The 13,598-nt window shown below is 45.2% G+C and overlaps 1 protein-coding gene across 4 annotated transcripts in view; it reads right to left on the bottom strand.

Annotated features, from left to right (window-relative positions):
* Positions 1-13,598, bottom strand: part of LOC126996680 (fat-like cadherin-related tumor suppressor homolog) — a 57,923-nt gene that overhangs the window by 27,358 nt on the left and 16,967 nt on the right. The window contains exons 1-11 of one of the 4 annotated variants that reach the window (XM_050857420.1): positions 12,933-13,018; positions 12,673-12,809; positions 12,452-12,572; positions 12,097-12,332; positions 11,038-11,218; positions 9,874-10,071; positions 8,293-8,481; positions 7,568-7,782; positions 5,531-5,668; positions 3,823-3,966; positions 5-178 (exon numbers count right to left, since the gene is read on the bottom strand). In XM_050857420.1, coding sequence (XP_050713377.1) covers positions 5-178; positions 3,823-3,966; positions 5,531-5,668; positions 7,568-7,782; positions 8,293-8,481; positions 9,874-10,071; positions 11,038-11,062 — 1,083 coding nt within the window. In that variant the 5' untranslated portion in view covers positions 11,063-11,218; positions 12,097-12,332; positions 12,452-12,572; positions 12,673-12,809; positions 12,933-13,018. Of the gene's footprint in view, positions 1-4; positions 179-3,822; positions 3,967-5,530; positions 5,669-7,567; positions 7,783-8,292; positions 8,482-9,873; positions 10,072-11,037; positions 11,219-12,096; positions 12,333-12,451; positions 12,573-12,672; positions 12,810-12,932; positions 13,019-13,598 lie in introns of those variants that run through there. The other 3 variants (XM_050857419.1, XM_050857418.1, XM_050857421.1) reach the window with 3 other exon arrangements.

Genomic DNA, 13,598 nt, shown 5'->3' with positions numbered 1-13,598 from the left:
TTACCTTGTGGTTCAATTTATTGGTGGCCAGCCTCAGTGAGCCATCCTGGTCCAGGGTGAAGGCACGACTCTCAACAGGCTGGTTGATCACCTCCCAGGTGAAGGGAGCGCCGCTGGGGTCAGCGTCGGCATCGGTGGCCATGAGGCGGATCACTGAGCAGCCCACAGCTCGGTTCTCCTAATAAAGAAGAACCACTTGAGACGCACCACTTCAATGTTCACTGGATATGGATACGGATGTGCATGTATATATGTAGTTGCATATAGTTGAAAATGAAAGATGATTGGAAGACCCCTAGAAATACAATTCTCTCAATAGATGCGGTGTACAGTGGATCAGCCTGGACAAAGAGGTTGTTCAATCTAACTTTTAATCAAATTTAAAGCTAAATCTGACCTACTGAGACTCAGAGATGGGACTCCACTAGTGTAGCTCATTGCCTGTGATCACAACTGGGTAAACACACACACACACACACACACACACACACACACACACACACACACAGAAAGATGGGCTGGTGAGAGACGTTGTTGAAAAGAAGAGTGTAGTTGTCTTTGGGCTGAAGGAGAAGGTCCTGCCAATACGACATGAGAGAGAGAGAGATAAATGAAAAGCAGGCAGCTGTTGAGCTGGTGAGGGAGGTGCAGCATGAAGGCACAGTTTGGAGGACAAGGTAGAGGAAGTACTCCTGAGGATTGGCAAATATGTAAAAGGAGGACATCGACCTTTTAAGGTAAGGTTCAGATTGCAGGTGGCTGCAGAGGAAGTGCTTGCAGGAACTTGGAAACTCTAAAAGAGAGGATTACAAAGACGTATGGATCAGGAAGGAAGAAGAAAGGGCAAAAGTCAACAAACTGTGGGAAGAAGCCAAGCAAAAAAACGAGAGCAGGACAGAGGCGGAGAAGAAGAGGTTTTGGTGGAGGGTCACAGACTTAAGATTGAGGACGTGGTACAGACGGTCAGCAGAGAGGGATGAAGTGAACCAAAGGTTGCATACACAAACATGAATGGGTTAACAATGGCACTGGCAGAAGAAAATGATTACCGGAGGGAGAACGAACTGGACATCATGGGAATAGTTAAAACAAAGCTGGGCAATGCTGTCGTGTCCCTAGACATTGGTGGAGGAAAGTACAATATGTGGAGAAAAGACAGACGGGAAATGCAGGGAGGAGGAGTGACGATGTTGGTTAACCTGGTAATAGCGACGGGCCAAATTTGTGCCATGATATAAACCCCCCAAAATAGATGATACATAATCTGATCACAAATGCTTTGATATATATTATGAAATGGTTTGTGTGAGGGGTGATTTTTTCTCATTTTTCTCGCTTGGAGGGACCATTAAGAAACATGATCCCCGCTGCTACCGGGTTAAGAAGGACCTGGGAGTTGACAGTGTAAACTATGGCAAGGGATGTGCTGAAATGATGAAAGTTGGAGTACACTGGGAAGGAAGCAGAAACAGAGACTTTGGTGTGGTGTGTGTTCCACCAAAAACAAGATCTTGGGGTAATGAAAGATATGAGAGAATGATGAAAGACACAAGTGAGGGTATGGAGGAAATGATGAGTGGAAGTGACAACCTAACCATGATGGGGACTCCACCTGCAAAGAGGTGTGTTGGGAGGAGTGGACGTCAGAGGGCGGTGAGGGTCATGGGGAAATATGCTGCTGAGGATGGCAATAAACAACACTCTTACACAATGGATCAAGAACACAAGGTTTCAGGGGAGTGATGAACCCTCAAGGATTTACAAAGGAGTCTGAAATAGTAGATAGAGTGTCGTACAAAACACCTCTAGGACGAAGTGATCACATGGTACTTGAGTTTACGATGAATGAAAGAAGAGAAGTGAGGAGAGGAGACCACAAAACTGGGAGATACAATTACAGCAAGGTGAACTCTGCATAGCTGAGAAAGCACTTGAAGAAGCGGACTGGAGTAAGTTCTATGGAGCGGAAACAGTGGACATGAAGCGGCTGTCCTTACTGGAGACTTACAATGAGGGAGTAAGGCAATACTTGTCAAAAAGGGGAAGAGGGAAGTTAGAAATAAAATTTGGTTCAATAAAAGATATGGAAGTGAAAGTGAAGCAAAGTGAGAAAGAGATGTAGCATGGAACAGGTGGAGAAAAGGGAAAGACAGAACCTTTGGCTGAAGTACAAACAAGTATGCATCTCACGTGTGGGGGGCTCCACTCACACAGCTCTCCTGGACAGAGTGGAGTCTGAGGGTCGTATTATAAGACACGTCATCGCTCAAAAACACATATTTGACAAGGCTTTCATAGGAGTTGTGGGCATTTCCAGGGGTAGTTTTATGACCCTGGTGGTAGTTTGACCCTTCCTCTGTACGGTGAACCTGAAGAAACACTCATTAGACCCCGACTGACCCCCTCTTTGACCTTTAGAAACAGCTGATGTGAGACCTGAAAGTGTCTTCTAATACCAACTTAAGGCTCTTCGTCTCATCAGCTCTCCTCCTCTTACTGACAGTCTTCTACCTCTTAAATTCCGCTGCCACGTTGCTTCTCTTTCTTTCTTCTATCGATATTTCCACGCTGACTGCTCTTCTGAACTTGCTAACTGCATGCCTTCCCCCCTCCCGCGGCCCCGCTGCACACGACTTTCTACTCATGCTCATCCCTATACTATCCAAACCCCTTATGCAAGAGTTAACCAGCATCTCCATTCTTTCATCCCCTTCACTGGTAAACTCTGGAACAGCCTTCCTTCGTCTGTATTTCCTCCTGCATATGACTTGAACTCTTTCAAGAAGAGTGTATCAAGACACCTCTCCACCCGAAATTGACCTCTCTTTTGACTACTCTTTACTTTTTAGTTTTTTGGGAGCGGCAAGTAGCGGGCTTTTTTTTTGTACTCTTTTTGTTGCCCTTGAGCCGTATCCTTTGATGTAAAAAAAAGTGAAATGAATGAAGAGAGGAACAGAGAAACTACTTGAGAAATGTAGGCTACTAGAAAATTTTAAAGCACAGCTGAAATTATTTTATAGATATGTCAATAGCAAGCTGAATAACAACAAAGAAATAAATAAACTTAAGGTGGACGGTGAAAAGTACGAGGATGCTGCAGCAATGGTGGAAGTTATGATTTTTTATTCTTTATCTTATTTATTTATCTTTTTTTTTTACGTTTTCACCTATGGCACTGGTAGGCTTTCTTGGTGGGGCCTGATGGTCGGCCCCAGCCCATTGTGGCGCAGGCAAGTGTTTATAGTGGTGCCATCTCGCATTGGCTCATGCTGCCCCCCTGAGCTCACCTTTGATCCTAGAATCTAGAGTCTGGGTGAATGTTTTTTTTTCAGGCAGTGTTTACAAGGGAGAGTGACTTTAATGGACAAGAAGGAAGAGAAGAAAATATGGAGTACCTGGAAGGAAGACAAGTTTCAGTACAAGAGGTGGAAGGATTAATGGGAGGTCTGGACGTGAGGAAGGCACTAGGACCGGATGGTGTGTCAGGCTGGGTCTTAAGGGAGTGCAGTAAGGAATTAGCTGATAAAATCCAATGTGTCATAGTCAGCTCTCTAGCAGAAGGTAAGGGCCCAGCAGACTGGAAGTGAGCAGACATTATGCCAATTCACAAATGAGAATGCTGGGAAGACTCTGGGAAGTACAGGCCAGTCTCTTTGACAAGTGTGGTGGTGAAGATCTGTGAAAGGTTGATCAAAGATAAATGGATGAACTATCTGGTGAGACAACAGATTGACGGACAAACAGTACTATGGCTTTGGAGGAGGAAAATCTTGTACAATGAACTTGATGTGCTACGCAGCCACCACTACCCTCTCGCCTCACCTGCACGACCACGGTATAGTTGTCTTGCGTGAACTTGGGTGCATTGTCGTTGACGTCGCCCACCTGGATCACGACCTGAGCCATGGCAGTGTTGCTGGGTGTGCCCAAGTCCCTGGCACCCAGCGTCAACTGGTACTTTGTGACCTGAGGAGGTGATGAAAAAGAAGAGGAGGAGGAGGAGGAATAAGATGAAGAAATGAAAAGAAGAAGAGAGAAGGAAAGAGAAAAGGAAAGAAGAAAAGGAAAATAAAGAAGGGAAAATAAGGGGAGAAGAAGAAAGGAAATAAAAAAACAAAGAAGAAGAGGAAGAAGAAGAAAAAAGAAGAATGATGAAGCAAGAGGAAAAAAATAATAATAATGACAAGAAGGGAAAGAAGAAGAAAAAGAAAAAAAGTTCAAAATCAATTAAATCAGCTTTGTATGATAATTTAGGAACTGTCTTGACATGCCTGATTTAAATTTCCAACAACACAAAGGATTTGATATCACAATTATTTTCTTACTGGGAATATATGTAACCCAAGGCCAGTAAAAACGAAAGGCAAAAAGGAGCTGCCATTAAGCTGCTAAGGGTATAACATCAACAGTCTTGGAGGGTCACAAAAAGAAAATGGAAGAGGTATTTGGCCTAGGAAGGTATGAGGAGGGAGGTTAAAGGCCACTATCAACTATATTTGGGTGGCAAGGCAATGAGAACAGAAAGAAAAAAGGAGCTATAAGGGTATAACATCAAGCCTTGGAGAGTAACAAAAAAGAAGAGACAGAAGAGGTATTTAGCCTAAGAAGGCATGAGGAGGGAGGTTAACCCGGTAGCAGCGACGGGCCAAATTTGTGTCTTTACCGTGTAGCAGCGACGGGCCAAATTTGTGTCTTTACCGTGTAGCAGCGACGGGCCAAATTTGTGTCTTTACCGTGTAGCAGCGACGGGCCAAATTTGTGCCATGATATAAACCCCCAAAAATAGATGATACATAAACTGATCACAAATGCTCTGATATATATTATGAAATGGTTTGTGTGAGTGATGATTTTTTCTCATTTTTCTCGCTTAGAGGGACCATTAAGAAACATGATCCCCACTGCTACCGGGTTAAAGGTCACTATCAACTGTAATTGGGTCACAGGGCAATGAGAACAGGAAGGACAAAAGGAGCTGTGAGTTGCTAAGGGCATAACATCAAGTCTTGGAGTAACAAAAAAGAAGAGATGGAAGAGACATTTAGCCAGGAGAGATAGGAGTAGAAAGGTGCAAAGCCACTATCAACTGAATTTGGGTCACAGGGCAATGGCAACAGAAAGGAGCTTAGAGTTTTGAAAGGGTATAAAATCAACTGTCTTGGAAGGCAACAAAAAAAGAAGATGGAAGAGGTATTTAGCCAGGAGAGACATGAGTACAGCGCTGCAAAGCCACTATCAACTACATTCAGGTCGCAGGGCAATGAGAACAAAGATAAAAGGAGCTCAGAATTGCAAAAGGGCATAACATCAAGTGTTGGAGGGTAACAGAAAAGAAGATGGAAGAGACGTTTATCCAGGAGAGATACGAGTAGAGTGCTGCAAAGCCACTATCATCTGTATTTGGGTCGCAGGGCATGTTGAATTATACGGCCAACAGGACAGAAACTAGCAGACAGCAATATTATTTGGATGAGGAAAGTTATTACATCATGAGAATGCTATACCTAAAAATATGATCCTAGTTACTTACCTTTTCCCTGTCCAGTTTCTTGATGACAGTGATGATGCCGGTGTCGTCATCAATAGTGAAGCAGTGGTCTTCGTTTCCCGCCCTGATGCTGTAGCGGACGAGGCTGTTCACGCCATGGTCCACGTCGCTGGCTGAGACCTGCGGTGAGGGGAAAAAAGTTGTCATTTGTAAAGTCACATTAGTGTAGTTGTGGGTCGCTTTTAGTTTGCTAACACCTTGACTGTGGATTTCCTACCAGAAGACATCACCAAGCTACAGGGATGGAACAAAAAGTGGCTGCTACAATTCAATGAAGAAAAATGTTAAGTCCTGCATCTTGGGAGGGGATATCCAGCACACCAATACCACATGGGAAACACTCCACCATCCACCACGGAGGCAGAGAAAGACCTGGGAGTATATGTGTAGTGCGGCGACTAGGTCTGACAAGGGAGCCTCCCATAACCCACTTGGCGAGTGGGGGCACCTCTTTGGCCGACTCGGTAGGGAGTGGCTCTCCCGTCACGCTGGTCGCGGGTTCAATCCCAGGCAGCCGGCGAATACCTTCTCCTGGTCTTGATTAATTTCTCGTGTGTTTCGATACATGCAGAGGTCGTGTTGGAGAATAGGAAAAAGGAAAATTATGCTCTCGGGGCATGACATATGTTACCAGGCTACCAGTGAAGGGATATCCAGCACACCAATACCACATGGGAAATACTCCACTATCCACCACAGAGGCAGAGAAAGACCTGGGAGTATGTGTTACCAGGCTACCAGTGAAGGCCAAATTCGTACCAATCGCAGCAGATGGGTTAAATGAATGTACTTGAGAAAATGAGGAGAAAAAGGAAAAGGAGGTAGAGGAAGAGGAAGGAGGAGGAGAGGGAGAAAAAAGAAGAATATGAAAGGAGAAGCAAAAGAAGTAAAAGAAGAAAAAGAGGAAACAGAAAAAGAAAAAGAAAAAGAAGAAGAAGAGGAAGATGAAGAAAATGAAGAAGAAAAGAAAAAGGAAAAAGAAGAAAGAAGGAAAAAGAAGAAGGAAGGAAAAAATAAACTATTCCGGAACTCCTAAGAGGCAGTGGTGAGTTGACAGTGTGACGGCGCCGCGTTCAGGAGGATGCGAGTTCAATCCCCGCCCGGTGCCACCAAGCTGAGATTTTTCAGCCGCCGCCGAGTGGCTTAAAACTTCCCACATGCTGTCCAAAAGACCACCTATCAACCCGGACTTTAGATTCTAGGAGGGCAGCATGAGCCAATGCAAGATGGCGCCACTATAAACACTGGCCTGCGCCACAACGGGCTGGGCCATACCATCAGGCTCCTCCAAAAACAAGCCTACTGGCGCCACAGGCGAAGATGTAAAAAAAGAAAAAGAAAAAAAAAGTGTTGCTGACTAATGTCACCATCAAGTGAAGCGCTGCACCAGGTGTGTCATGTTCCTCAGTATCATCCGGCACACACAGAAAGGATGCTTTTGATTCCCACCTTCACTACTCTGCATAAGCTTAGTGACACCAGCAGCAAGTAAAGACATCTGGGTTCAATTTTCTACTTAAACAGGATATTCATTCTTTTATCCTGCTCACTGGTTCACTCTGCAACAGCCTTTCTTTCACTGTATTACCTCCTTCCTGAGACCTATTCAGCAGTTAAGGATTTAGTGGTTAGGGTAACTGAGGAGGTTGTTGGGTACAGGGTGAGTGGAAAAGGGAACTAAAACATTGCACCAGGTATGTCAAGTTTCCCACTATCAGACGGTGCACACAGAGAGAACGATTTTGATTCCCATCTTTACTTCTCTCCATAAGCTTAGTGACACCAGCAGCAAGTAAAGACATCTGGGTTCACTTATCTCCTCAAGCAGCATATGCATTCTTTCATCCTGTTCACTGGTACACTCTGCAACAGCCTTTCTTTCACTGTATTACCTCCTTCCAGACCTGTTTAGCAGTTAAGGATTTAGTGACTAGGGTAACTGAGGAGGCTGTTGGGTACAGGGTGAGTGGTGGAGGGAGTGCACGGAGGTCAGATGAGACGAAGGAGGCACTTGCTTACCTGCACCACGCTGGCGCCTTGCAGAGCGTCTTCCCTGACTGTGGCGGTGTAGGTGGGCAGCGTGAACACCGGGGAGTTGTCATTCACATCAGTGATTGTTAGGTTGACCAAGGCCGTGGCGGACAGAGGCGGCACACCCCCGTCTGTGGCCACTACTGTCACCACCACCTGCTGTATGCGCTCAAAGTCCACCTCGGCGCCAATGCTTATCACACCTGTGGCAGTGGTGGGTCATGAGGGACTTGCAGGGAATTAGAACACACACACACACACACACACACACACACACACACACACACACACACACACCAGCCAAAGAGACTAATTCAATTTTCAGCGGTGAAATCAAACTATCGTCTGACACCAGTATGAAGTCAGTCTGGGTGGGGCCCAAACCTCCTCACAGCGCTGCCGCATCATCACAAATACATCACTCCCTCCCTCGTGTGTTATCTACATACTATTTGAAATTGTGTATCAAGTATTCAGTATACAGTAAATAAGATTTGATGCTATGGCCAGGAAACTCCCCGAACACCCTGCCCAAACTGACTTCATGGCTGAGTTGAACTATAACAACCTACTGATATATATATATATATATATATATATATATATATATATATATATATATATATATATATATATATATATATATATATATATATATATATATATATATAAAAAAAAAAAAAAAAAAAAAAGGGTGTTGATCACAAGTGTACCAGTCTTTGGGTGGATGTGCAGGTACTCCTCCAGCGTGGTGTGCTGAAGGGAGTAAGAGATTTCTGCATTGATGCCGATGTCCCTTGAGGTGGCCATGACCCGCAGGACTTCTGTCCCCACGGCCGTGTTCTCTGCCACGGAAGTTTCGTGGAGTTTCCTCACAAACTCAGGAGCATTATCATTCACATCTGTGGGGGACGGAGCTCACAGCCTTGCTTTGAAGCATTCTCGTACAAGAAGAGATCATAATGCAGATATACGGGACAGAGGCTCAAAAATATATGGAGGATGGACTCATTATCTAAAATACAAATAAACTTGGCCTTCCAAATGATATCAGTGAGACTAAGTTTGAAGAATTGATTATTCCTTGAAATTTTTAAACATCAAAGCAACTATTTTTTTTCATGCAAGTAAACTCTGATTGCTGTTGATTACTGTTGGCAGGACACTTTATTTTGTGAGGACTCAATGGTCAATCTAACGAGGGCATGTTGGAATGGTTCCTTTAAACATATCTTCTCAATCGTGACTTATGGATAGAGACTACCATTAGGAAAATCTGTCTGTCTGGTCAGGGCAGTTAAGGTAGTGCTCTGCTACTGGTAACATGTAACACAGTACAACCAGCCGCAGGGTCGGGTAGTCAGCGGCTAAACCGGCAACCCCACTGGTTTTGTTTTGGACCAGTGAGGAGGGTGTGCTGGACCCCCAGGTGGATTAAAATCAAGACCATTCTAAGGGCAGATGAACTCATGTTTATTAGAGTCAATGGCCATCCAGTTCCAGCTACAGGTGAAATAGCGGGTGGTAAACTTCATAGCCCCCTGCTCCTGCTGCCTTGTAGGGTTTGCCTGTTTCGTTCAGGCAAAGGCTTGGGCCACCATTTAAAATAAGTGGTTGGGTGTGCAAGGGCATGCACCCAGAAAATCTTGCGCCAAAAACTGAAAATGGCTTGATTTATGAGCCATAAACCGCCCAACCACTCATGAAGAGTGAAAACAGACTTTAAACGAAATGATGATGATGATGATGATTAGGAAAACCTGTTTGAGTAAATTGGGTAATATAAAACATGGATTTCAGCATAAATCTGATCCTCTGTTGGAATCCACTCTTGTCTTAAACTAGCAAGGCTTAGGACATGAGAACCAATGTAGACGCATGCTCCATTAGCTCGGTAGCAGCGACGGGCCAAGCTTATGGTTTACCGCGTACCAGCGACGGGGCAAATGTTTGCCTTGATATAAACCCCAAAAATAGAGGATGCATAAACTGATCACAAATGGGTTGATATATATAATATAATGATTTGCATGAGTGATGATTTTTTCTCTTTATTTTGCTTAGAGCGGCCTATAAGAAACATGATCCCTGCAGCTACAGGGTTAGAGACAAAAAAAATATCCTAAACTTCTTAGTATTTTTTGATAGATTTGTTCTGTTTTGGGTACTAGTTTGTGCATGACAGATTTCTGTAATAAGTGTGTCTCTAATGGCCCATGCACCTCCACTGGTACCTACTTATGCCCCACAAGACACTTTGGGAGGGCAGTGCAGGGCAGCGGCACGTCACAAACCTGAGACTGTGACGATGAGCTGCGTGGTGGATGACAGCGGTGGGCTTCCCTGGTCCACGGCGCACACTGTCAGGCTGTAGGAGTCCCTTGTCTCACGGTCCAGGGGCCGGGCCAGGCTGACCACACCCTCCATCTCGTCAATGGTGAAGTGGCCCTCCGCTGAGTCCACAAAGTTGTACAGCAGCTGTCGATTGATGCCTGGGGGTACAGAGGAGACGTTCTTATTATTATTACCTCCGCCAACGAAGTTGGGAGGAGGTTATACTTTCAGTCCGGTCGGTATGTTTATTTGTTTGTTTGTTTGTGAGCAGTCTCCTGTACACAATTTTGTGGATATCTCAACCAATTTTTCAGGGAAGTTTCGTGTCCATCCAGAATAGAAACCATTAAATTTTTTGTCAAAGGTCATGGTCAAGGTTACAGTCTCCTGTGCACAATTTTGTGGATATTTCAACCAATTTTTCAGGGAAGCTTCGTGTCCATCCAGAATAGAACCCATTAATTTTTTTATGTCAAAGGTCAAGGTCAAGGTCGCACAAAATGTCAGATTTACATATTTTTGGCCATAACTTAACAGTTCTCCTCATCACAGACTTCAGACTTGGTTCATATTTTAGCGCATGGAAAGATGCACCTTGAACGGCCTTGATCTTGACCTTTGACCTTGACCTCAAAAAGTTTGCTCAAGGTCAGTTTCCAAAAGAAAAAAAAATATCAAATTTCAAAACAAATGCTTCCATATGATGCACCTTGCATGGCCTTGACCTTGACCTTTGACCTCAAAAAGTTTGCCTAGGTCAGAGTTTAAAAAAAAAGAATTTCATCAAATTTCGAAACAAATGCTTCCATATGATGCATAAGGTCACAGTTGATGCCCATACCAATTTTCAAGATGATCTTTGGCGGAGGTGTGCACTCTCCGAGTGCTATGAGTCTAATTATTATGATCATTATTATTCTCATTATCATTATCACACATTACTGATCATGGGCCTCACAGAACAGCATAAAAGCCCTAATACCCGTGTCTTTTGTGAGGGGCATGAACAGCAAGGAAAAAGGGAGTGAGATTTGTGCCCCTGAGCTGCCTCCCTAGATGTTAAAAAAAAAAAAAAAAAAAAAAAATCACCCAGACCTGATCCCCTGCCACAACAAAGCCTTTACCGAGGTCAGGGTCCGTGGCAGACATCTTGAGGACGACGGTGTTGATGGGCGCGTCCTCCAGCAGGGTGGCGGCGTGGGTGGCCAGGGAGAAGGACGGGGGGTTGTCGTTGGTGTCCGTCACCAGGACCTCCACCACCACCTCACACTGCCAGGCCTTGTGCTCCCAGTCCTCCACCACAACCTGGACAGTCACACCCAGAGTTTTGGGCTCATCATAGGCACCATTACCCTAACCTGGCTACAACTAGTATTAATATTGTTATTACTATTATTACTGAGCCATGAAAGGCCAGTGTGTGTTTGTGTGTGTATTTACCTATTTGTAGTGTACAGGGCCTGAACTCAAGCTCGGATAGTCCTGTCTCCCAATCTATATTTGTCCAACGTTTCCTTCATTTTTTGGACACTGCCCGCTTCAACAATGTCTTTGTTTAGTCCCTTTCATATATATATTCACACTTCAGTATGGAAAACTGTACTTCTTTATGTCTTTCAAACAAGTCTCCTTTCTCAATTTCTTGCTATGTGTGTGTGTGTGTGTGTGTGTGTGTGTGTGTGTGTGTGTGTGTATTTACCTATTTGTAGTCTACCAGGCCCGAGCTAAGCTCTAACAGTCCCGTCTCCATATCTACATTTATCCAACCTTCCCTTCAATTGTTGGACACTGTTCACCTCCACCACTTCTCCCCAGAAACTGTTCCAGGTGTTAACACTTCTATGTGGAAAACTATACTTGTTTTAAGTCACTCAAACAGGTTCCTTTATTAAGTTTCTCCCTATGTCCTCTCAGCCCATGCATTCTCGCAGTTAAGAAGATATCATCTCTATCCACCTCATCAAACTTATTTACCAACCTATAGCCTACAGCATGATCAGATCTCTCTCCCTTCTTTGTTCCAGTGTCGTCAAGTCCATCTCCTTCAATCTGTCTTCATACATCATATTTGAGAGTTCTGAGACCATTTAAGTTGCAATTCTCTGTATCCTTTCCAGCTTTCTGATAGCCCTTTTTTTTTTTTTTGTGTGTGTGTGTGTGTGTGTGTGTGTGTGAATACTTACAGTGAGGTGGTAGTGGTCCCGTGCCTCTCTGTCCAGCTGGGTGGCTGTGGCCACGTGGCCATTCAGCTGGTCAATACTGAAGTGGTGGGCGCTGTCCCCGGTGAGAATGTAGCGGCTCCAGGCAGCAGTGCCTTCATCGGCATCCCAGGACACAACAGAGGCCACGTGGGTGCCTGGGGTGGCGTCCTCGGAGATCTCCTGGCAGTAGATTGGCTCCTTGCACACCGGACCGTTGTCTGTCGTGAAGCACACCAGTGTGAGTCACAGAAGTGCTAGACACTCTGCTTACTTAATTCATGACCTATTACCATACATTATCCATTATCATTTCAGGCAAGACTATACTGTCACCAACCGTTGATGTCAATGACTGTCACAGTAACAGTCGTGTTGGCCGTAAACTTCCCGTCGGTGATGGTGACGGTGAGGGTGTACTCGGCCTGCCTCTCCCGGTCCAGCTCACCGGCCACGTACACCTGGAATATGGACCACAGCAACGTGACTCTCTCGTTAAGGAACAGTTTAGTTGTTGGCAGGTCACCATTGTTGTTGTGTCTCACCATCCCTCCCACCCACCTCCCCTGAGGCGTGCACCAGGAATTGGCCGTCAGGGTCGCCGCCGGTGATGAAGAAGTCAAGTTCGGCCACAGACTCGTCGGCGTCCGTCACGCTGAGCTCCACCACCGCCGTGCCCGTGGCGGTGTCCTCAGGCACTGGCGTCAAACAAAACTAATTTGTCAATGTAGATATATAAAACCTTCACAGCCAATGACATATTACAGAGAAAATCAATTTCCTGTCAATCATTTATCTACAAAACCCTTGTAGTGCCTCACCAGCAGTGACGTAAGTGTCTTTGGTGAACACTGGAGGGTTGTCGTTGTAGTCCTTGACCAGTACAGTGACTCTTGTGCTGGTGGACAGAGGCAGGGCCCCGTCAGTGGCAGTGACGGTGAAGGAGTACTGGGCCATGGTCTCGCGGTCCAGCAGGGCCGCCAGGGTCAGCGTCCCGGTGTGTGGATCAATGCGGAAAGTTGACTTCACTACAGCGCTTTCATCGGGGCCGAGGCTGTACTGGATCTGAGGAGGGAAGAGCAGAGAGCAGAGCAGACATTTAATAATTTATTCTGGAGAATGTTTTCATGGACTGAAAATAACATGGAGACACAGGCAACATTTACCTGGCCATGGTTTCCTTCATCGTCATCAGCGGCCGTGAGGATGGTGACGGTGGCGCCCACCTCGCTGTTCTCGGCCACCAGGGCTGTGTAGCTGGACTCAGAGAAGCGTGGAGGGCAGTCATTCACGTCCATCACCTGTTGGTCATTCCAGAACAAGACCCAACCAATTCAAAATCCATAAATTAAAATGTCTTTCTTTGACTGTCATTTCAGCCCAAAATCCAAACCGTAATCAACCATAAGGATAAGAGATCAAAACTTCATGCACTCTGCCATCATTCACATCCATCACCTGTTGGTCATGCCAGAGCAAGACCCAAT

The sequence above is a fragment of the Eriocheir sinensis genome, chromosome 10 (assembly GCF_024679095.1).
Source record: "Eriocheir sinensis breed Jianghai 21 chromosome 10, ASM2467909v1, whole genome shotgun sequence".
NCBI lineage: Eukaryota > Metazoa > Arthropoda > Malacostraca > Decapoda > Varunidae > Eriocheir > Eriocheir sinensis.
Note: the sequence above shows the minus strand (reverse complement) of the source record. Positions and strands in the feature narration are given on the sequence as shown.